Genomic DNA, 19377 nt, shown 5'->3' on the forward strand with positions numbered 1-19377 from the left:
AAGGCGCCAGTGATGGATTGAACGCTTGGGCCCGCCTGGCGCCTGCTGCGCGCGCCGAGGCGTCGCGGTTGACTGTAGGTGGGGCGAAAGGCGAGAGGGGCGACGACGACGACGACGACTTCTGGCGGCAACGGCGACTGGTGCTGCTGCTGGTCTTGTGCTGCCTGCTGCCATTCGAGGCACCGTCCTCGTCTTGTCGCCTTGCACCACCCGCCCCGCCAAAGTTGCTTAGTCCTGCCGAACGACCCGGACCGCGCGCGCTTGACTGGGCCGCATGCCGCATGGGTGACCATCCATCCCTTGCCCAGCTTGCCCCCCCTCGCCCTCCCCTTGACCCCACTTGGACACACTCGGGGTTCAACCCGCTGGCCGCACGGTGCACCGTGGTGTCCACTTGTCGTACTGTAGTGCTTCACAACACCGACCTACTACTCCCTTCCTCTCCTCCGTCGACACTCACCACATACACCCACACACACACACAAGCGCAAAAGCGCAGTCTTTCCTTTGCATCAACTTCTTGCCCCACACCCACCTCCGGCCTCAAGGGTGGTCTGTCGACTGTTGCCCTTTTGAAACCCCCGGCAAGCAGGTCCTGTTTGTTTTTGCCCCGAAAGGCGTCGTCCAACAGCGAATCGAGGTAGGTCCACTGTCGGCTTTGTCCTGCAATTGGCACCACTCGGAGCCACCACCCCCTCTCTTTGCCCTTCTTCTCGACAGGGTTGATGGCGCTGACAACAAACCCTTGCAGCAGCTCGAGTCTGCTACTCTCGGTCTCGCACGCGCACGCGCATATGGCCTAGTCGCACAAGTGTTTTGGCGTGTCTTCATCCTCCATCCATCCTCCCATCCCAACCTGTTTTCATTCCACCTTGCGCCCACTTGGTCGGGTTGAGCATTGAGCAGCCACCGCCGCGCTCTCTCTCTCTCCACTCTCGCGTGCTCTCACGACGACGCACGCACCGACCTTCGTCACTCCTTTAACACACACTGAGGCCCTACTCCGCCACCCCCTCCCCCTTCCGCCCGCCCTGTCAACAACATCACCTCTCCACCTTCACCTTTCACCCCAGCAAGCGCCGAGCCGCGCATGCTTTGACACTCTACTCGTGCCAACTCCACTACTACACTTGACAACAACTCGCACCGGGGAGAATCTTGACTCTGCCCTGCGCTGCGCAACATGTCCGCTTTAGAAACGGACACGCGCAGGGCGCAAAAAGTGACAGCGGCAAAGAAGAAGGTTGGTTGATGGCGTCGGTGTCGGTCGATGCTAACTTGCGCCAAGTTGAAACAGTTCCGAGCCGCCCGAGCTGTTCACTCGCTCACTCCGTCATGGGACGACCCATTAGACGACTTGGGTCTGCCAACGCCCTTGAATGCGAGCACGGTCGAGAACTCTGCGACGCTGCCCCGGAGAATGCCCAGCTACACAAAGGCAGATCTGGACGCGACTATTCGTGGGGACATGCCTTCCTTCAGGACACAACGGCATTCGCGGAGTGACAGCAGGCAGGGAGAGCACCGTCGTCAGCTGTCGTCGTTCTCATTCTCTCGTCAACAGAGCACCTCGTCTTCGCGACCGTCGATAGCGGGCGTCTTTGATGATGCCGTCGACGGGTCAGGAGCACACACGACTTCACCCAGCATTGACCTTGGAAACGATGTCCCAGTCGCGCCTGTGCAAAACCCAAGTGCAACTCCCACTATCCGCAGTGTGCAGCTGCTCGCAGAACACGATGAGCAAGAAACAACAGCGGTCAAGGCTCGCATGGGAGCTTTCACCTTCGGATCAAAACCTGCATCGGGGCATCAAAGACTCCTCCCCTCGGTCGAGTTGCGCGACTCATTTCCACCTCCTCGACCTTCCCGAACGTCCCCTCCGCTTCCATTCAACTTCCCCGCATCTCTGGGTGCCCCTTCGTCGACTTCACCCGCGCCTTCGGGTTCCAGATCAAATTCCCCACCTCAGTCAACGCAGCAACGGAGGCGGCATTCGCACAACCGTTCCGAGTCCATCTCGCTTCCCAATCTCAAGCTGGGTCGCCCTTCGTCCCTGGGCGTCTCCTCCCCAGTCTTTCCCCCTTCACCTTCAACGCCCGAGCCGTCGTCGCGCTCGTCGCGTTTCCACGCTGCCCTTAACGGAAGCCGCCTCAAGTTCGAGCCTAGCGACAAGGAAAAGGAAGAGTCTCGACGCCGGGCGCTCGACAAGCTCACAGGTGGTGTGCGTGTCGAGGAACCTCGGTACAGCGCCATCACATTGCCCGACTTTGACGATGACGACGACGACATGTCGATCACGTCCTCACGGCCGCCATCGGGAACGGTCAACTCGACTGCCTCTTCGAGCAGGCCATCTTCCATCACCGTCCCTTCTACAAACGGGTCGTTCAACGGCTCGGCCACCTCGCCATTACCCTGGTCGGGCTTTGAGGACACTGATCGATGGAGCTACCCGCAGCGATTCGACGCCAAGGACGAGACGGCGTCGTTCACCTTTGACGTGTCTGGGCCGACAAAGACGTCGTCTGTGCTTCTCAACTCGCATCTCGGCGTCTTGACCGAAGAGGACGAGACCGAGTCGGACACTGCCGAAGACACTGACAATCGCCCATCGACGACGTCTTCATTTGCCGATCCTCCTTCCCTCACGGATGACGAAAGCGCCGTCACCTCTGGCCCCACGCCGTCAAAGCTGAGGGAGCTCCATCTCGTGTCGTCCGTGTCATCTGCCGGTTCGCGTCGGGGATCAGTCCCCGACGTTCGCGAAGGATTCGCGCGCGCCCTTGCCCAGTCTCGGGAAACGCCTACCAAGGGCTACGGCACCATTGGCCGCGGACGGCCCAGGCCACTTGGGCTCGAGGGCGTCACGTCTCTGTCGCTTGGCTCGGCGGTCTCGGCCCCCAGTCCCGTCAAGGGAGCAAGAGCAAGAGGAGTTCCTGGCCCTGCCGGTCGCCGCGTCGGACAGCCAGGATCCCGCTCGAGTTCCATCTCGTACAAGAGAGATGACAGTGGGAGCAACTCGTCGCGCGACTATTCGCGAGGTCCGACATCTCCTCCACCAATGTCCGATGTCAGCTCGCCGACGTACACGCATTCACCGCTTGGTGACTGGCAATCGCGGTCGATTGGTCGGCCTTGTCCTCGCCCACACAGCCTTGTCCAAGGTCTGGGCGGAACATCAGGCCGTGTGCTCGGTGAAGTTGAGGAGGAGGACGCCCCCGAATCCCCGACCATCGATTTTCGCCCTCCGTACGACGCTCGTGATGACGGCGTGTCCAACGGACGAGCGAGCACCGAAGCGTCACGCGACAGTGTCGACGACACGTCCGTGTGGCAGTCGAACCGCCACGACAGCTGGCCAGCAAGTCAGCGTGACAGCTGGACGGGTGCGAGCAGACGAGACAGCCGCGACCGCTTGGATGCCGAGATGGAGCGTGAGGCTCTCCGCGACGACGTCGAGATGTGGCGTCGGCGGTGTCGCACACTCGAGGACAAGCTGGAATCGGAACGCCGCGACTCGACGGTACTACGCGAGCGGGTTCGAAAGCTTGGCGACCGTCTGCTCTCTGTCTCGAACACTGCCCCCAGCAACCCTACCGCCGATGATCGCCATCTCATAGCCGAGATGAGGGACCAGATCTTCAGCCTCACGTCTGCCCTGGAGCGTGAACGCAAGGACAAGCTCGAAGCTCAGGCCCGGATTGCTGAGCTGCAGATGAGCGTCGATGCTTTCAAGACTCCCCAGGTGTCGACCAACTCGTTACCGGCGACGCCCAAGTCGCGACCACACCGACCTGCTTCACTCTCGTTACGGACGCCTCCTCATGCAGCTACGCCTCCAGGTGCCAAGTATGCCGATGCGGACGAGGACGAGCCCGAGGCCGCGGAGCCATCTGCCGAGGACGCGAGCTATGACCGCATGAAGGGCTGGGGCTTCCCCCGTGGACGCATCGACCGGTCTGAACGCGACGCCAAGGCCGAGTCGTTCTTTGGCCTCTCGCGGCCTCGCGCTGTTCGCGCTGGCGGGAGCGGGTCTGGCCTTGGCCTTGCGTGGCCCAACACGCCGGTTGATGGCGAGTTTGACCTGCCCCCGTTTGTCGTGAACGCGGACAACAGCTCATTTGTGGTCCCCGTTTCTCCGACTGAGCTGTCGTCTGAGCCAACAGTCCGCATCGAGCCTACTACTGTTCGGCTTGTTTCGACGCCCCGTCGCGCCGTCGAGGCGGCACCATCCCGCCCTCCTCCCCCGAGCGCCAGCGCCTTGTCCTTCCTATCCGACTATCTGCCTCTGCCGCGGGCGACGCCGACGAGCGCCAACATCCCTAGCGGCCCGATCCCACGCATCTCGATTACGCCGTCCTCCGTGTCGCCCAAGCGCCGGCTTGCGCACCTGCCGGCGTACGAGTACTCTGCCGAAATGGCGAGTGCTGCGCGTACTTCGTGCGACATTGACTTTGCACCTCACGGGTGCAAGCGGTGCACGGGTGAGATTATTATCCTTTAGCATATGTCCGACGACCTAGATGGTGTCTGGCGCAAGCGGACAATCTTTTGGTTTTATTGTCAATCAATTGTATTAGCACATATACCCAGTGTACAGATGCCACATTAGGCGAAGCGAGCGCGAGGAGCACGAGGAGCACGAGGGGCACGAGGAGCGGAGCGACAAGTGCGACGAGGGCAACGGGCTCGAGTGAAAATGAGTTGGCGATTGAATCAGTAGTTCCTTGAACGAAAGTTCAGACCATGAGCGGTCCAGGCCAAGCGGAAGGATCTGTCCAGGCTCGAGGTGTGCTGCTTTAGCCCACATTGTGGAATACAGGGTGCATGCCATGCAGGATATCCGTGCCGCCGAGCCGGCGATGTAGCTGTAGCTAGCTATCGAACGAGCCGGCGTGCTCACGCCTCGCCGCACTTGGGCTGCTCCTGGGCGGCCTGCCCCCGCCTCCGCTTGCCGCGGTTGGGGAACGGCGTGACGGGCAGGACCGCGGGCTTCTTGATATCCTCGTTGTCGCCAATCTCGGTGTCGTGCGTGACGCGGAGCTCTGCGGGGGTGTGTCAGCTCGCCCTCCCCCCATCGCACGCACTGTATGTGCCAGAGCTCTCGTCAAGCCGGCCCTGCACGACGTTCCGCCGCAAGAACAGCGCGACCTCATTCCACTCCTGGATCCGCTTGGCGAGCTCGGCCTCGCTCGACAGGTCGGGCGCCGGGCCCTCGAGCGGCGGAGGGGGCGGCTTGTCCCCCGTCAATGTCGGGCTGGCGAACACGCCCCGCGCGGTGGTCACCATTGCCGAGTGGCGCGCGGGGTCGGCGTGGAACGTTTGCCGCGACGCGCGCAGGACGGCGCGGTAGGCTGACCTCGCTGCGGGTTTCAGGGCTTGCGGGAAGGCCGACATTGTGTGGTTGTTGTGGTTTTGTTGTGGTTTTGTTGAGGTTGTCGTTGCTGACTTTTGGAAGGCGGCTTGTGGTAGCGGAGTTGGACGGAGGCAATCGGGCGAGAAGGGCTGCTTGGCTGCCTGCTGTGTAATGTGCCACCAGCCAGCGGCACTCGCCACGACACAACGGCCGCGATGGGCATGCTTCTCCCCATTGTCCGAGCAAGAAGCCTGAACCCAGTGTTCTCCTCACTGCGTCTTGTGCCGTATGCACTGCTCATTGTACACTGCACCCTCTGCACACCGCTGCACAATGCAGCAGCATCCCGAAGACAAAAGTGCCATACTCCCTCGGCACTCACGTGACTCGGCCGAAGCCGAGTAACTCGAGCTGCCGGTTCTGGCTCGCAGCCAGCCTGCTGGGGCGGGCTGCTCGCTCGTCCTCACTCACTGGTAGTTTCAGACGCTCCCGGCGACACTTGCTTCTCTCTTGTAACAAACACTCACCCACACACACGCCGCCGCGCAATGTCCACCGACCTCCTCGGCGCACTCCCATCCGGCACGTTTGCGCTCGAGCTCGGGCCGAGCGCGCGCGCGCTGCTCGGCAAGCGCAAGGCTGAAGACGACGGCCTCGTCGGTCTGAGATGTGGGTGGGCTTGGGCTTGGCTGGCGGCGACACGCAGACACAGCTGACACACTCCAGACAAGTTCAAGCCCGTGTCGGTGCAGCCTGAGACGCCGGGCGCGCTCGAGTATGCGAGCACTGGGCGCGTGCTGGCGTTTGACGTGTCTGTGAGTCGGCGGCGAGGGGGACAACTGTGGTTGCTGTGACGCTCGCTGACGCCCGCCGCTAGTCCGGCGGCCACCAAGTCTTCGATATCCGTGAAGAACCGTCCAAGGCGCGCGAGTGTGCCCTTGTATGGGACGAGCAGAGACGGGTACGTTGTCGGCGGTGCATGGTGCATGGGAACGAGGCCCTATTGTCCGTTACTGGTGTGCTCCCACTCACACCCCCCTCCAGACCTTTGTGCTCCACTCGCTGCCGACCACGCTCGTCCCCACCGTCAATCGCACCCTGTCCTCGTCGTGGCCTGAGGGCCGTGTGCCTGAGCCATCACTCGCCAAGGACGAGCAGCCACCACGGGCGGCGAAGAAGGCGCGCGTGTCAGCGGCATCGCCGCCGGCTGACGCCGCACCGTCGGGGCGCGCGCCCCGCTCCAGCGTGGCAGGCAAGGGCGTCGCGCGCAAGCAGCTGCCCAACAGCGTGCTCCCCGAGCCTGTGGCAGCCTCCAAGCCCAAGGCGAAGCGCGCCGCCCCAGCAAAGAAGACCAAGGCCGCAGCTGCACCAAAGCCAAAGGCAGCCCCGAAGAAGCGGGGCGCCGCGGCCAACAGCAAGGCGGCCGTTGTCCCCGCGTCCAAGGTCAAGAGCGAGGAGTTTATCGAGGACTCGGACGACGACGCGGGCGACGACGACGGCATGGACGAGTTTGCCAACATGCTCGGCGAGGCCGTCGAGCAGGCTGCTGGCGCGTCGACCGCGCTGGCCGGGTACGACGACGACGATGACGACGACGACGACGTCGAGGAGGACGACGACGACGAGCTGGGCGGCGCCCACTTTGCGGGATACCGTGAGTAGATAGATAGTGGACGGTGGGCGCGGTTCGGCTACGCGCCGCCCGCTCGTACGAGCGAGCCACGGACAGATCTGACTGACGACACAGAACCAGACGAGGCGGACGGCGCCGACGTCGAGTGGATCTAGGAGACGACGATGGCATGACTATAGACTATTATCATCATTGCATTCGCCGCGGGGCGGTGCTGCTTGTAAACTGTTCAGCGCATGTAGGATAGATGTGTGGACGGCGTGGACGGCGTCGGAGCCGCCCCGGTGGTAGTGACGCCGAGGCTGACTGAATCGCTGTGACTGTGTGCAGTGTCGGGCGGGCCGGTGTGTGTGACTGTGTGCCCCCGAGGCCCGAGGGCGGCGCAGCAGCAGCATGGCTGGGCATCTGGACACCTGCGAGTGGCAGGAGGCACCAGGGACAAAAATGCACCCGTCGGCCGTGGGCCGTGGGCCTTGAGCCACTCTGCCTGCTGCCTCTCACCACACAACCGACGTCGCCGCAACAAGCGACAACCGCAGCAGCACCGTCTCATTCATCCATCCTCTTACTCACTCGTTCTTGCGCCTTATACATCTAAAGTAAAGGACGAAAGCGACATTGGTGCCCCGACCACTTCGAGTGCACCACCCCGCGGTTTAACTAGCGACCAACACCGCAACTAGCGACCTCAGCGACAAACGAGCACCGACTACTAACAGCCAGACTCCGCCGCCCCCGTTCCCACCCCCGCTCCAACACTTTGCCGTCGGCGACTGCGCGCCCTCTGCAAGCACTACTACCCCCTTACCACCAGCACAGTACGGCACGATGGCTGCGATCGCTTTGAGCCAGTGGTACTCGAACTCGAGGTGCGTAGAGGGCTGGCTTGGCGCGGTGGAGTCATTGGGGAGATGGAGCGGCGAATGGATGGGGGAGGGTGGCAGGGTAGTGATTTGGGAAAGAGTTGCGGGGGCGGCGACCGTAATCGTACCTCTTGCTCGCTCAGCAGCGACTGTAGCGCCGAGTGCGCGAGGCGACGACGTCTCGCTAGCGCAACAGGTGGTGGGAAAGTGCCGCCTACTGCAACGGCGAGCAGATGGTTGTGAAAGACGAGGAAGGAAGGAAGGCAGACCCGCGCCGCACACCACCCCCAACACACACTGACAAAGCACAGCACCGGCGGGCCCGTCGCGCGCCAGCGCACCCGCTCAACATCCATGCTCGTCCCCGCCGGCCGCATGTCAGTCTACTACCCCGCCGTGCAGCAGACTGTTGTCGTCGACGCCGGACTCCCAGCCGGAGGCACTACCGAGGCCAAGGACGACACCAAGACGCGCCGCAGAGAGACCATCTTCGGGCCTGATGTCGGCGACGACGACCAGCCCGGCTGGACCACGCCAGAGGAGGGCAACAAGGTGTCGGTTGACGTTGTCAAGCGTTGGGTCGACCGCGCAAAGAGTGAAGAGGTACGTAGTGGACGCGACGTCGCGGCCCCCGCGATCCGAACTGCGCTCACCGCCTCCCCAGGGCCTCCATGCCACTACCACGCTGCAAGCACTCGTCAACCTCAAGCGCCCGACGCTTCTGCTTCAGCAACTTCCCGTCCCGCAGACTAGAGATGAGTCGGCCGACGTGACGCCCACCGGGCCTACCCCGCCGCTCCACCTCCTCAAGTTCAACTATGACGCCATGACCCCCAAGGTGTCCATCACGTTGTCGGTGCACCAGCCGCTCCCTGCTGCTGCAACATCGTCGTCTGAGCACGTCGCGCCCGAGCCCCCTCGCGTCATCTACTCGGGCCTCCACCCGGGGGGTTTCAACCAGACTTTCCAGCTGCCGCCGACCGCTGCGCTTGACCTCACGTCAGCCATCGCCCCAACGCCGCCTGCCGCACCCGCCGATGACAACGACGACGACAAGTCGATCAAGCCGACCGGTGATGGCGAAGGTAACACGGCGCCTGGACGCGACAGCCACAGCGAGGAGACGAGCCGTTCCTCGGTCGACCGTAACCACCAGCACTCGTCGACCACGCCCGACCTTGCCGTCATCCCCGAGCTCCCCAGCACTTCGGCCGAGGCCGCGGCCGCTGCAGAGCGTGAGGAGCGCCCACCTCGCCGATTCGGCATCTTCCCCCGCCGCTCCCGTCCAGCCGATGTCGAAAGCGGCGACATTGAGCTTGCCAACGCGCAGGCCAGCGCACCCGCCACCCCGGGCGAGGACATTCAGGAGAAGCCCGAGGAGCCAAAGGTCGAAGAGCCAGAATACGGCATGCGTCTTCTGATCCGCATCGAGGCTGCCGGTCCCGAGGGCCAGACTCTGCGCCGCCGCAACGCGCAGCTCACGCACATCCTGATCAGCGGAATGTGGGTGCCAGACGCCGGCTCCACGCCACAGGAGGGCCCCGGAAAGCGCGTCTGGGTGATCAAGGTTGTCCGTCGCGAAGCATTGGTGGGTGTTGTTTTGGTGGCGTCGGGGGCACCGATGCTAACTGCGCTTAGATTGGCTCCCACTCGTTCCTGCTCAAGGAGATTTACGGCCTGTCGTCGAGCTCGACCTCGTCAGAGCCCGCGTCATACCCTCCCACCGCCGCCGACCCGTACGCGTCCACACCAAACGAGTGCATCGTGTGTCTCACGAGCCCTCGTGACGTTGTCCTCCTCCCCTGCAGGCATCTTGTCGTGTGCCGCGACTGCGCCGTCGGCATGGTAGAGTTTGGTGCAGGTGGCAGAGTGGCGAGGCGCGAGGAGCCAGCCGCCGACGCTGCGACAACCGGGCAAGGGGCTGCCGCCGAGACGACGGTGATTGAGGGAGGTGCGGCTGCCGCTCCTGCCCCAGCACCGGCACCAGCACCGCGCCGCAAGAAGAAGGCCAAGGGATGGTACTGCCCCGTGTGTCGTCAGCCGTACACCTCGCTGCTCCGCCTCGCGCTCCCTGCGTCCAAGGCGCCCGCGACGCCAGACGAGGACGCCACCAAGCCGCCGACCCGCGCGCCCAGTATCCGCTCGGTGCGCACTACACGCTCGACAAGAAGTGTCGCACCGACGCTGCCTCCTGGCGCTGAGGAGATGCTCGCGCGCCTTCCCCCAGGCTCGGAGCACGCACACGCACACGACCACGACCACGACGACGAGGACGATGAGGAGGAGGAGGAGGTGCCCGAGGCGGAGAGGCCGCAGTTTGTCGAGCAGCCACCAAAGAGCGATATTGATGCTGCTGAGCGTGGTGAGGCGCCACATGTCGACGCTGCTGTGCCCGTGGCCGAGGTCCCTGTCGCGGCCCCCGTCGACGCCCCTGCCGCGGAGGCCGCTGTCGCCGCCACCCCCGCCACTGCGCCACTTCCCGAGACCCACGTCGCCGATGTCGCCCACACTGCCGTCGGCGCTGCCGACGCCGACGCCACCCCGGCACCAAAGCAGGCGTGAGAAGCCAGCTCGCCAGCCATCCATACCATCCCGCATCATTTGTACCTATTGTTAAAGCTGCGTAATCTTATCCTCGTGTCCCGTCGGTTGTTAGTCTGTTCTCGTATTGTGATGTAACCAGTTGCACGCAAGTAATGCATTAGGCGGGAACAGGGGATACAAATCGAGAGGCTCGACCAAGCACGCCGCCAGGGACGTTGGCCAAGAGCCGCTCGAGTTCTCATACGGAATCTGGTCTTATCGTAGTCCATGGGTCGTGGCACCATTATCACTCGTCTCGGGTCTCCACTATCATGCGAAGGGGGGTATACACCTCGCTATGCTCGTATGCTATGTGCGGTTCATCGTTCGTGGCCATTCAATTCAACCAGTCGCCAGAGTAGGTCGACGAGTTGCGCTGGTGGTTCACGTCGTTCAGAGCCGCCGCCGCCGTGACAGCGGCGCCGGCGAAGGGGCTGTTTGATTTGGGCGTCGTCGAAGAGTGGTTGATCGACAATGGCGCAGTCTTGCCGGCCGTGCCATTGGCGCCGGCGTGGGCACCAGCGTGGTCGAGCGCGTGGTCATCGTTGTGGAATGTGGGTAAGTCGACGTCGTGAGCGTCGGGTGACCGTGCCCGTTCCCACTGTTTCAGCTCGTTTGTAAACTACGCAGATCGTCAGTGCAAGTTACAACGTGGGTGGGTCCCAGTCTCGACGTACCTTGTCAAACGCTGTTGAAGTCACTCCGTCTGTCGAGGCACTCGAGTGGCGGCGGAGGCCCAGCCTCTCTCCACCGTCATCACTGCCTAGGTGGATACCCGACTGGTTCATCTCCAGCAATGTCTCGATGCGGTGGGTGGCCTGCGCAAGGTCGTCCCGGAGCACCTCATTGTCGCGCTCGGCCTCCTCGCTGCGCATGCGAAGTAAGTCGACCTCGCGCTGGCGCGCGCTCAAGCCGTCTTGAGAAGCCTGCAGCTCCTGCTGAAGGCTGACGTACTGGCCCTGGAGGGTGTTGAGGCGACGGTGAAGCTCGCCCTCAGAAACAGAGGGTGTGCTTCGGCCGCTGATGCCACGAGCTCCAGGCTCAGTCGAGCCAGCGCGTCCACGGTAGCTGTCGAGCTCGGCAATCAGCTGGCTGTTGGTCGTCTTCTGCTTGTTGAGCTCGTCCTTCATGCGCTTGAGCATCTTCTCGGTGCCCTTGACGTAGCGGACAGCAGTTTGGTAGTCGCCCTCGAGAGCGGCCATCTTCTCCTTGTGCTGCGCCTCGACTTCGTGGAGACGGCGTTCGGCCTCGATCGCACGACGGTCAGAGTCGCTGGGAGGGGTGGGTGACCGCATAGAAGCGGCGCTGGGGCTGCGAGTGTCCTTGACACGCTCGACGAGTCGGCCGAGAGACTCGACCTTGTCCTCGGCTTCCTGGCAACGACGGGTGAGCTCGTCGATTTCGCGCTGAGCGCTCTCGTGCGCGCGAGACTTGTCGCGAAGCTGCGTCTCGAGTTCACGCGAGGTGGGGGTCTCGAGCGAGTCGAGGTCGGCATCAGACACGTTGACACCGTGCTCGCCAAGGTGCTTGCGAAGCAGTGAAACACGAGTTTGCAGCTCGGTGACAGCCTGGTCGCGTTCCCGGAGCTCGGCGTCCTTGGCCGCGTAGAGGTCGCGGTACTTGGCGATCTCCTTCTGGGTAGTGAGGAGCTTGGTGCGGTGCTGGCGCATCTCTCCGCGAAGGGCCTTGTGGGTCGTCTCGATCTCGCGTGCCTTCTGCTGGTGGGTATGAGCAGCCAGCTCGGTCGCGTCGACACGCTGGCCAGCCTCGCGCAGCAGCTTGAGCAACGAAGACTTCTCCTCTTCCAAAGCTCGGAGCTGGTCCTGGTGGCCCTTGATGGAGCGCTCGTTATCGCCGTTGACACTGCGGTTCGACTCGAGAAGCTCCCCGAGACGGCCAGTGGTGATGGTGCGCAACGACGTGGCCTCCTCGACCGACTTGGCGTGAAGACCCTCCACCTCCACAGCACGCTGCCTGGCGTCCTCGGCTTCCTTTGCCTTGGCCTCGAGCTCGTGACGAGCTTCGGCCAACTCTTGCTCAAGCTGGGCCACCTTGTCTCGGGAGCCTGCGTGGAGCTCCTCAAGTTCCGCCGAACGAACACCGGCAGCGACCAGAGACGCCTGGACAGCCTCGATCAGCTGCAGGTGCTCATCATGCTTGCCAGTGATGTCGTCGAGCTGGCTCCTGAACTGGTTGCGCTCCGACTCGCGCTGCTGAAGGTTCGAGTTGACGGTGATGAAGCGCTCGGTAAGGTCCCGCGATTGCTTGTCCTTGGTAGCCGACTGCTCGCGCAATTCTTCGAGTTCCTCCAGAAGCTGGGAGTGAGCCTCCTCGATCTGCTCGGCGCGCTGCAGAGTCTCCGCCTCACGCTCCTCGGCCGACGAGTTGATCTCGCGAAGATGGGCTAGGTCCGCCTTGGATCGCTCAAGCTCCTGCTGAGAGGCGGTCTGCTCGTTGGCGCTCGCTTCCAGCTGGCGCTCAAGGTCGACGATGCGATCAGCCTCGACGCGGCTGAGATCGACAGTGGAACCGGTCTCCAGTGCGGCGGCCTTGGCGCGGTAGTAGGCAGCCTCCTGAAGTGCTGATTTCTGGAGGCGTTCGGCATCCTGAATCTTATCGCTGGCGACGCGCATCTGGTTTGCCACATCGTTCTGGAGGTTGGCCTTGTCCTGCTTCATCTGCAAGAGAGCGTCGACGAGCTGGCGCACGGTCTCATTCTCCCCGACAAGGTCCCCCGAGGGAAGGTCAGCCGTCTCCTCCTCAGGAACAAAGCCTTGCTGAACAGCGCGGCTGAGAATAACACGCATCGCAGCTTCGCGACGCTTGGCCCCGTCCGCCTCGGTCTCTCGTGCCTTGAGCTCACGAAGCAAGTCGGCCGTGCCAGCAATCGAGTTGGGGCGGTTGCCGACAATGGAACCCGGGCGTCCTAAGAACGACGCCGGTCGGCCAGCATTGATCGAGTTGGGCCGGCTTCCAGAGTTGGGCGACCGTCCACCAAAGTAGAATGCGTCAGGTGGAAGGGCAGGGCGGTCTAAGCCCTCACCGTTGCGAAGTTGAGGGGGCGGCGAACGCGTGTTTCTGACATTTGGATGGATCGTATGGCTCGTGACATGGGCCTGGGGAGAGGTGGGGCTGCTGATGCCGTTCGGCGTGACGACGCGTTCGGTCGCAGGGCTGGACACGGCAGTACCATTGGCGCTAGTGACGATGACTGGCGGGGACATGGCACGACGGTACTCCTCGTCACCTTCCCGGCGTGGCCTCTGCGGCGGAACGCCGTTCGGGTTCGGGTTCGGGTTCGGCCGAGGAGGGCCCGAGTCCTGAGACTCCGACCTCGGCGTGTGTCTAGACTGAGTTGAACCCGTTTCGTTTGTGATGATCAGAGGACGAGGCTCTGAAGCAACGACAGAAGGAGAGATGGAGCGCGCAAGGTTGTCATAAGAGCGAGAGAACTGAGCCATGGACCCCGTGCCCGGGCCACCTGGGACGACGACTTGAGACCCTCCACCATAAGGCCCTGCTCCTCCCGGGGCAGTCCCTGGGCGGCCGCCTACATCCGAGGCGGTACGTGGACGGATGGTGGCAGGAGTCGAGCCGCGAGCCGATGGGTTGTCTGCTGGGTACTTGATCTTGGCTACGTAGGGTCAGTTTGGGGCGGTCGGCTGCGAGGCGTTTCAACTCACTCGTATCCAGGACGTGGACGAGGTTGGGGTCGTCTCGGACGTGGGCTGGCGACAAGTTGGACTCTCCACCGACAACAAACACCTTGCCGTGCGCCGCACAGAGGCTGTGGCCAGACTTGGCCATTGGGGATGGGCCCATGTTTTGGAACATGTACCATCGCTGATCTGAGCCTGATTAGTTCTGCTCGCCCTTGCGCTAGGTCACTCGACTCACTGGAGATCCTGAAGGCAGCAAGGTCGCCGAGGTCCTTGCCATGGACATCTCGTCCACCAAACACATAGACGACATCGTCAACAATGGCAGCGGCGTGGCCCTCGCGAGGAATGGGAATGTAGCCGATGCACTCGAGCTCCGACCAGGCGCCGGTGGTAATGTCGAATGACCACGAGTCGTTGTAGTGGTAGTCTCCATCGGTACCGCCGAACAGGTAGAGCTTGTTACGGAACGGAACAAGCGTGTGGCCGGTACGCGCGAGCGGTGCTGGCGACGAGTAGCTCACGCGCTCCCACTGGTACCGTTGAACGCCATCCTTGCCCACTGAGAACAGTGTCAGCGTCGTTGTTCCTACGGTACCTTTTGCAAGACTTACACTGGCTAACATCAAAGGCCCAGAGATCGTCGAGATTACGGCCGTCAACATGGCCACCGTGGACATAGAATGTGTTGCCGACCATGCAGGCGGCATGCCCGTAGCGCCCGCTTGGTCCAGCCAGAACGGGCACGCGAGTCCACTCCTGTGTGCGGAGGTCGAGAATGTAGAGACCGTCGTCTTGCTTGTCGGTCTCGGTGAGCTTGGTGTCACCACCAAAGACCAGCATTACTCTGTCGGCGATCGCACTGACGTGACCGATTCGGGCGAGAGGCGCGTCTCCGCGCGTCTTGACGAGCTGAAGCGAGCAGTCGCGCACGTCAAGGCTCCACAGGTCGTTGTGTGCTCTGTCGTGCGCCAAGCCACCAAACAGGAGCATGTGGCCCGAGTGAGACGGGTACGAGGGAACACTGAGGCCATATCTGGGGAAAGGGGACGTCGGTGTCGCGGCTGGCGCGGTCGGGGGAGGCTGGTAGAGCCTGAGCGTCCGTGTAGACCATGGATATCCAGGCCCCGACGCAGCTCCAGGGGGAAGGTTGGACGACGACTGAGACGCGGGCCCAGTGACAGGCATAGATGTAGCCAGAGGCGAAGGTCCGTTCAGCTGCGGCGGAGCAGCGCCAGGAGGGTGCGTCGCGCCGAGCGAGGTTGTTGATGGATGGCCGGTTCCGTAGTTGAAGCCGGGACCAGGAGAGCTGCGACCCGACGCCGCCTCAACAAGGATGCCCTGCGGCGGCGGCACGGCGTACGGCATGGCCTGCTGCTAACGGAAGGTGAGCGCGACTCCTCGTTGGGCCACGCCATACTCACATTTGTTAACCTGCGGGGGTTCGAGTTGGGGTTTGCGGGGCTGAAAGCAGCAGCGGCATCCTGCCCAGCAGCAGCCATGGTCTGCATCATGGGCGGCGCTCTGTGTCTGTCAGTGTGCGTCCTTTCGGCGGTGTGATGGTCGTCGGCAAGCCGAGGGAGAGAGAGGGGGGGCGGTGGAAAGGCAGACGGACAGCTGGAGCCCGGGTCCAGCAGCACTTGTAGTTTGCAAGGCTGCCCCGAGAGAAATCACTAGGGTCGAGGTCGACGACAAGGTTGATGGGTGATGGACAAAAGAGAAACTCACTGAACGGGCGGACTATTCGTAGGGGAACGCGCTCCATGCTCCCGCTCCTTGCTGGCCTTCTTCTTGAAGATCGCCATGGTCACTATGTGATGGAGTAGGGGTGGATGCCTCAATCACAAGAGGATTGCGCGCGCGATGGGCAACGGCGGACCAGAGTCGAGACGCGCGGAAAGAGATCCTTCCGAGCTACGACGCGTAGAGGGGTCGTCGTGGCGGCGGCTGTTGACGGGGTGCGATCAACAGGGGCGGGACCGCGTCGTGTTCATGAACTGGTCGTGGCTGTGGGTATGGGGCGGACGTAGCACGCGTTGTTCGAGCCAGAGACGTAGAGACGATATTAGTTGAGTGAGGTGTGTGGTCGTTGACCGTCGGGTGTCGGTCGTTGGTCGTCACGACTCTTGGGTTGTGGGCGGGTTGCGAGGGGCCGTGCGCACGTCGAGTGCGTGTTTGGGCGTTGGTCACGAGCAAAAGTTGTGTATATTTGTCAAAAGCGGGCTTGTGCGGCAACAACGCCAGGAGTTGTGTGTGTAGTAGAGAGCAAGATGGAGTTTATGGATGCAAACACTCGGGCGCGTCGTGGTGTGTTGCACAAGGGGGGGCGAAGAATGGAGGGAAGGTGGAAGAGTAGGGGACGAGCCGTTAGGTGGTAGATGAAAGTGAAAGGGAGAGGGTGCAAGGGACAACGACTGGGCTCGACGGCTGGACAGACTGGCTGGCTGGATGGGTGGCAGGCAAGGACGGCACAAGAGCAGAGGGTTTGGGTGGCAGGCAAGGCAGAGCACCAGCAGCGCGGGTGAGACAATGGGCGCGCGGGCAGGTCGGGTAACTTGAACGCGCCTAGACTACTACAATTATTCACAAGCAAGCAGAAAAAAAAAGTCTTCTACAGCATCCAAAGTAGGATTCACGACGCGTAGAGATATGGTTGTTGTTGTTGTCGTCGATCTTGTTGCAGTAGCAGCTCCAGGTGGTGATGCAAGGCCGCAGAGTGTCCAGGATAGGAAGGTGGATGGTAGGGGGGGGGAGGTACAGCGTACGAGGAAGATTCTGTGGCGTCGAGGTGGGTGGGGGGGCAAGTCGTGCTCGACGACGCATCAGTGGTAGAGGCAGCGGTTGGCTGGCAGACTGCTGAGTGAGTGCCAGAGCTGCCCCAGGGTCATCCTTCCTTGAGACTTTGCAGGGTCAAACGTGTTGGGTTTGTCTCTGTCCCGTAGCTCTGGCTGCAGCGGCGAGTGCAGACAAACTACGGCACGAGGCCGGCACGAACGGCACGTCTGGGTTGTTATGTGCGTGAGAGACCCTTAGTTCAACCTTACCGTCTCCTTGAAGCTCGCTCGCTCGCTGCCCACCCGGCGCGCCCTCTTCCTCGCCAGTCGCCAGGCACGCCCGGCACCTCACACACACCAACCGCACCTGTGCTCGTGCTGGCTCCTTGCTCCAGAGCTCTCAGCTCTACCACACACATTCCAGCCCAACTGTTTTTTTTTCATTGCACCCAGAGTGCGACGTGTACTGTAGCAGGACATGCCGGTCCCGCGCAGCTCACTAATGCACCTTGGACACGCGCCAAAATGGGGCAGTGGAGCGGTGGAGGGGGTGGGGGGATAAAGATCTCGCGAGGGCAGTGAGCTTGCCAGGCTGCCAATTGCTCGCAGCATGGGGAGAGAGAGGGGGGGGGGGGGTCGTGGGTGAGCAGACGAGATACAGTTCACCACAGTGTGTGCTTCCTCAAGACCACCCAAACAAGGTGCAAGGTACGACGCGCTCCATCGCGTACCACGCCGAACATGAAAGCATGTCACTGCCGCCCTCACGCGCCTCACGGCCCCGCCGGTAGCTAGTACCTGTCACACCTGCAGCACCGTTACGCGTCGTGTGCTCTTGAACGCCACACAACCAACACCGGATCTGTTCCCCGTCGTACCTGCTCTGATTGTTGACAATACATCTGATCCTGATCCTTCTTCTCGTCGCTTTACAACTTGGCCTTGGGATCAACAGTCGCGTTGATCGCCTTGTAGACAGGGGTCCTCTTGGCACGGACAGCCAGCATGGACTGAACAGTGTCCTCCGACTGAAGCATAGCCCTGTGTCATGTTAGTCGAGCCACAGGCCGACGCATCTACACTTACATGTTCCAAGCAGCCTGGTACTCGAGGCTCTCCTCGACGCTGAATTGGTCAGTTGTTGTCAGTCAAGAGTCATGTTGCTCACGTGTGGTCGCGGGCGTCTGCTTGCGTCAGCACTCTGACTATTTCCAGCGGCTCGGCACTCACGGTTCATAATGTGCTTGGTGCTGACAACGGCAACGGGACTGTTGGCGGCAATGACCGTAGCAAGCTTGATTGCCGCAGCTATAACCGCGTCAGAGGAGGGGCCAAACAATCGCTCACCAATGACCTCCTTCCGCGAGCCGGGGACGACATCGCTGACAAATCCAATGTCCTTGGCCTCCTGGGCACCAAACTGGCGACCGGTGAGAGCGAGCTCACGCGACTTGGACTCGTTGCCGGTCGCCTTGGTGAAGCGCTGCAGAGTGCCAATGTCGGCAGCGAGGCCGACCTTGACCTCCTGCCACTTGTCAGCAAGTGCCACCTAACCGGTCCACAGCCGGTACTCACCATGATGCCAAACTTGACGTCCTCGGCAGCGAGGCGGATGTCGCATGCAGAGGCAATGTCGACGGCGAGGCCGAGCGAGTAGCCGTAGAAAGCACCAATGACGGGAGGGCGGGCCTTCTGGAGCGACGAGATCGCGCCTTGGAATTCCTAGTGGTGGGGGTGGTAAGTGGGGCCCGCACCGGTTAAGTTTGGCCGGCACCTACCAAGATGTGGTCGTAGAGAGCAAGAGCACGGCGAGCGGGGTCGGCGTACACTGGGCCACCCGAGATGTTGCCAGTGTTGTCGACTGGGCATGTTAGCTGCCTTGTCCGTTGCGTTGTTGTTGTCGGTGCTATGCATGCCAGACTCACGGTCAAGGCCGGCAGAGAAGAACCTCTCAAGTGCCGAGCTCAGGACGATGACACGGACCTCGCCAGACTTGGAAGCACGCTCAATAATCTGCCGCAGCTCCTGCCACTTGCTATACACGAGGTCAGTGTGCGTGCATGTTGTTGCGCGTTCACATGTCTGTTGTACTCACGGGTCGTGGAAGGCGTTGACGGGAGGCCTATGGCGCTCACGTTAGCCTGGGTCGATCCACTCGGGCCTGAGCTGGTGTTGCTCACCTGTTGAACTCGAGGAGGAGCACGCCCGGGGCAGCCTCCGAGGCGCGGTGGAACTGGCCGTTGTACTGGGAAGCGTTCATTGTTTGTGTGTGTCTGTGGGAGTTGGTGTGAGATGAGGAAGATGGACAAAGTGGTGGTGGTGCGGGTTTGTTGTTGTAATGTGGGGGGGTTGTAATGAAATTCGGCTACTTGTTAATAGCGGGGGAGGAAGGGGTGAATATAGAATAGGGGCAACAAAGGGTCGCTAGTGTGACGACGGCGGCGACGGGCTACGGTGGTGGTGGTCCACGACGTTGCAACTCACTCAAGTCTTCCTTGTCGTATAT

General features: G+C 62.2%; 6 protein-coding genes across 6 annotated transcripts; 3 read left to right on the forward strand and 3 right to left on the reverse strand.

Annotated features, from left to right (window-relative positions):
- The first annotated feature begins 454 nt into the window (after positions 1-454).
- LOC62_01G000918 (uncharacterized protein) lies at positions 455-4621 on the forward strand. Its single transcript, XM_062767376.1, has 3 exons — positions 455-640; positions 752-1243; positions 1289-4621. Exons 2-3 carry the CDS (start codon positions 1184-1186, stop codon positions 4505-4507), a joined length of 3279 nt encoding a protein of 1092 aa, XP_062623360.1. The 5' UTR covers positions 455-640; positions 752-1183; the 3' UTR covers positions 4508-4621.
- A 204-nt stretch (positions 4622-4825) lies between these two features.
- MZM1 (Mitochondrial zinc maintenance protein 1, mitochondrial) lies at positions 4826-5426 on the reverse strand. Its single transcript, XM_062767377.1, has 2 exons — positions 5091-5426; positions 4826-5048 (listed from the first exon to the last, which is right to left on the reverse strand). Exons 1-2 carry the CDS (start codon positions 5398-5400, stop codon positions 4903-4905), a joined length of 456 nt encoding a protein of 151 aa, XP_062623361.1. The 5' UTR covers positions 5401-5426; the 3' UTR covers positions 4826-4902.
- A 449-nt stretch (positions 5427-5875) lies between these two features.
- Positions 5876-7147, forward strand: LOC62_01G000920 (uncharacterized protein; the record flags this gene model as incomplete). Its single annotated transcript, XM_062767378.1, has 5 exons — positions 5876-6028; positions 6086-6174; positions 6237-6320; positions 6404-7013; positions 7107-7147. Exons 1-5 carry the CDS (start codon positions 5908-5910, stop codon positions 7145-7147), a joined length of 945 nt encoding a protein of 314 aa, XP_062623362.1. The 5' UTR covers positions 5876-5907.
- Positions 7148-7525: 378 nt separating this feature from the next.
- On the forward strand, positions 7526-10536 carry rnf157 (E3 ubiquitin ligase). The gene is made up of 4 exons (XM_062767379.1): positions 7526-7861; positions 8167-8458; positions 8520-9443; positions 9494-10536. Exons 1-4 carry the CDS (start codon positions 7821-7823, stop codon positions 10415-10417), a joined length of 2181 nt encoding a protein of 726 aa, XP_062623363.1. The 5' UTR covers positions 7526-7820; the 3' UTR covers positions 10418-10536.
- Positions 10537-10558: 22 nt separating this feature from the next.
- Positions 10559-16454, reverse strand: tea1 (Tip elongation aberrant protein 1). The gene is made up of 7 exons (XM_062767380.1): positions 15826-16454; positions 15522-15621; positions 14712-15474; positions 14336-14659; positions 14122-14286; positions 11116-14072; positions 10559-11060 (listed from the first exon to the last, which is right to left on the reverse strand). The coding sequence occupies exons 1-7, from the start codon at positions 15900-15902 to the stop codon at positions 10776-10778; spliced, it is 4671 nt and encodes a 1556-aa protein (XP_062623364.1). The 5' UTR covers positions 15903-16454; the 3' UTR covers positions 10559-10775.
- Positions 16455-17750: 1296 nt separating this feature from the next.
- Ech1 (Delta(3,5)-Delta(2,4)-dienoyl-CoA isomerase, mitochondrial) lies at positions 17751-19260 on the reverse strand. The gene is made up of 9 exons (XM_062767381.1): positions 19052-19260; positions 18967-18993; positions 18797-18906; positions 18650-18732; positions 18447-18593; positions 18102-18396; positions 18040-18055; positions 17958-17996; positions 17751-17912 (listed from the first exon to the last, which is right to left on the reverse strand). Exons 1-9 carry the CDS (start codon positions 19129-19131, stop codon positions 17801-17803), a joined length of 909 nt encoding a protein of 302 aa, XP_062623365.1. The 5' UTR covers positions 19132-19260; the 3' UTR covers positions 17751-17800.
- Positions 19261-19377: the final 117 nt, after the last annotated feature.

The sequence above is a fragment of the Vanrija pseudolonga genome, chromosome 1, assembly GCF_020906515.1.
Source record: "Vanrija pseudolonga chromosome 1, complete sequence".
Taxonomy (NCBI): Eukaryota; Fungi; Basidiomycota; class Tremellomycetes; order Trichosporonales; family Trichosporonaceae; genus Vanrija; species Vanrija pseudolonga.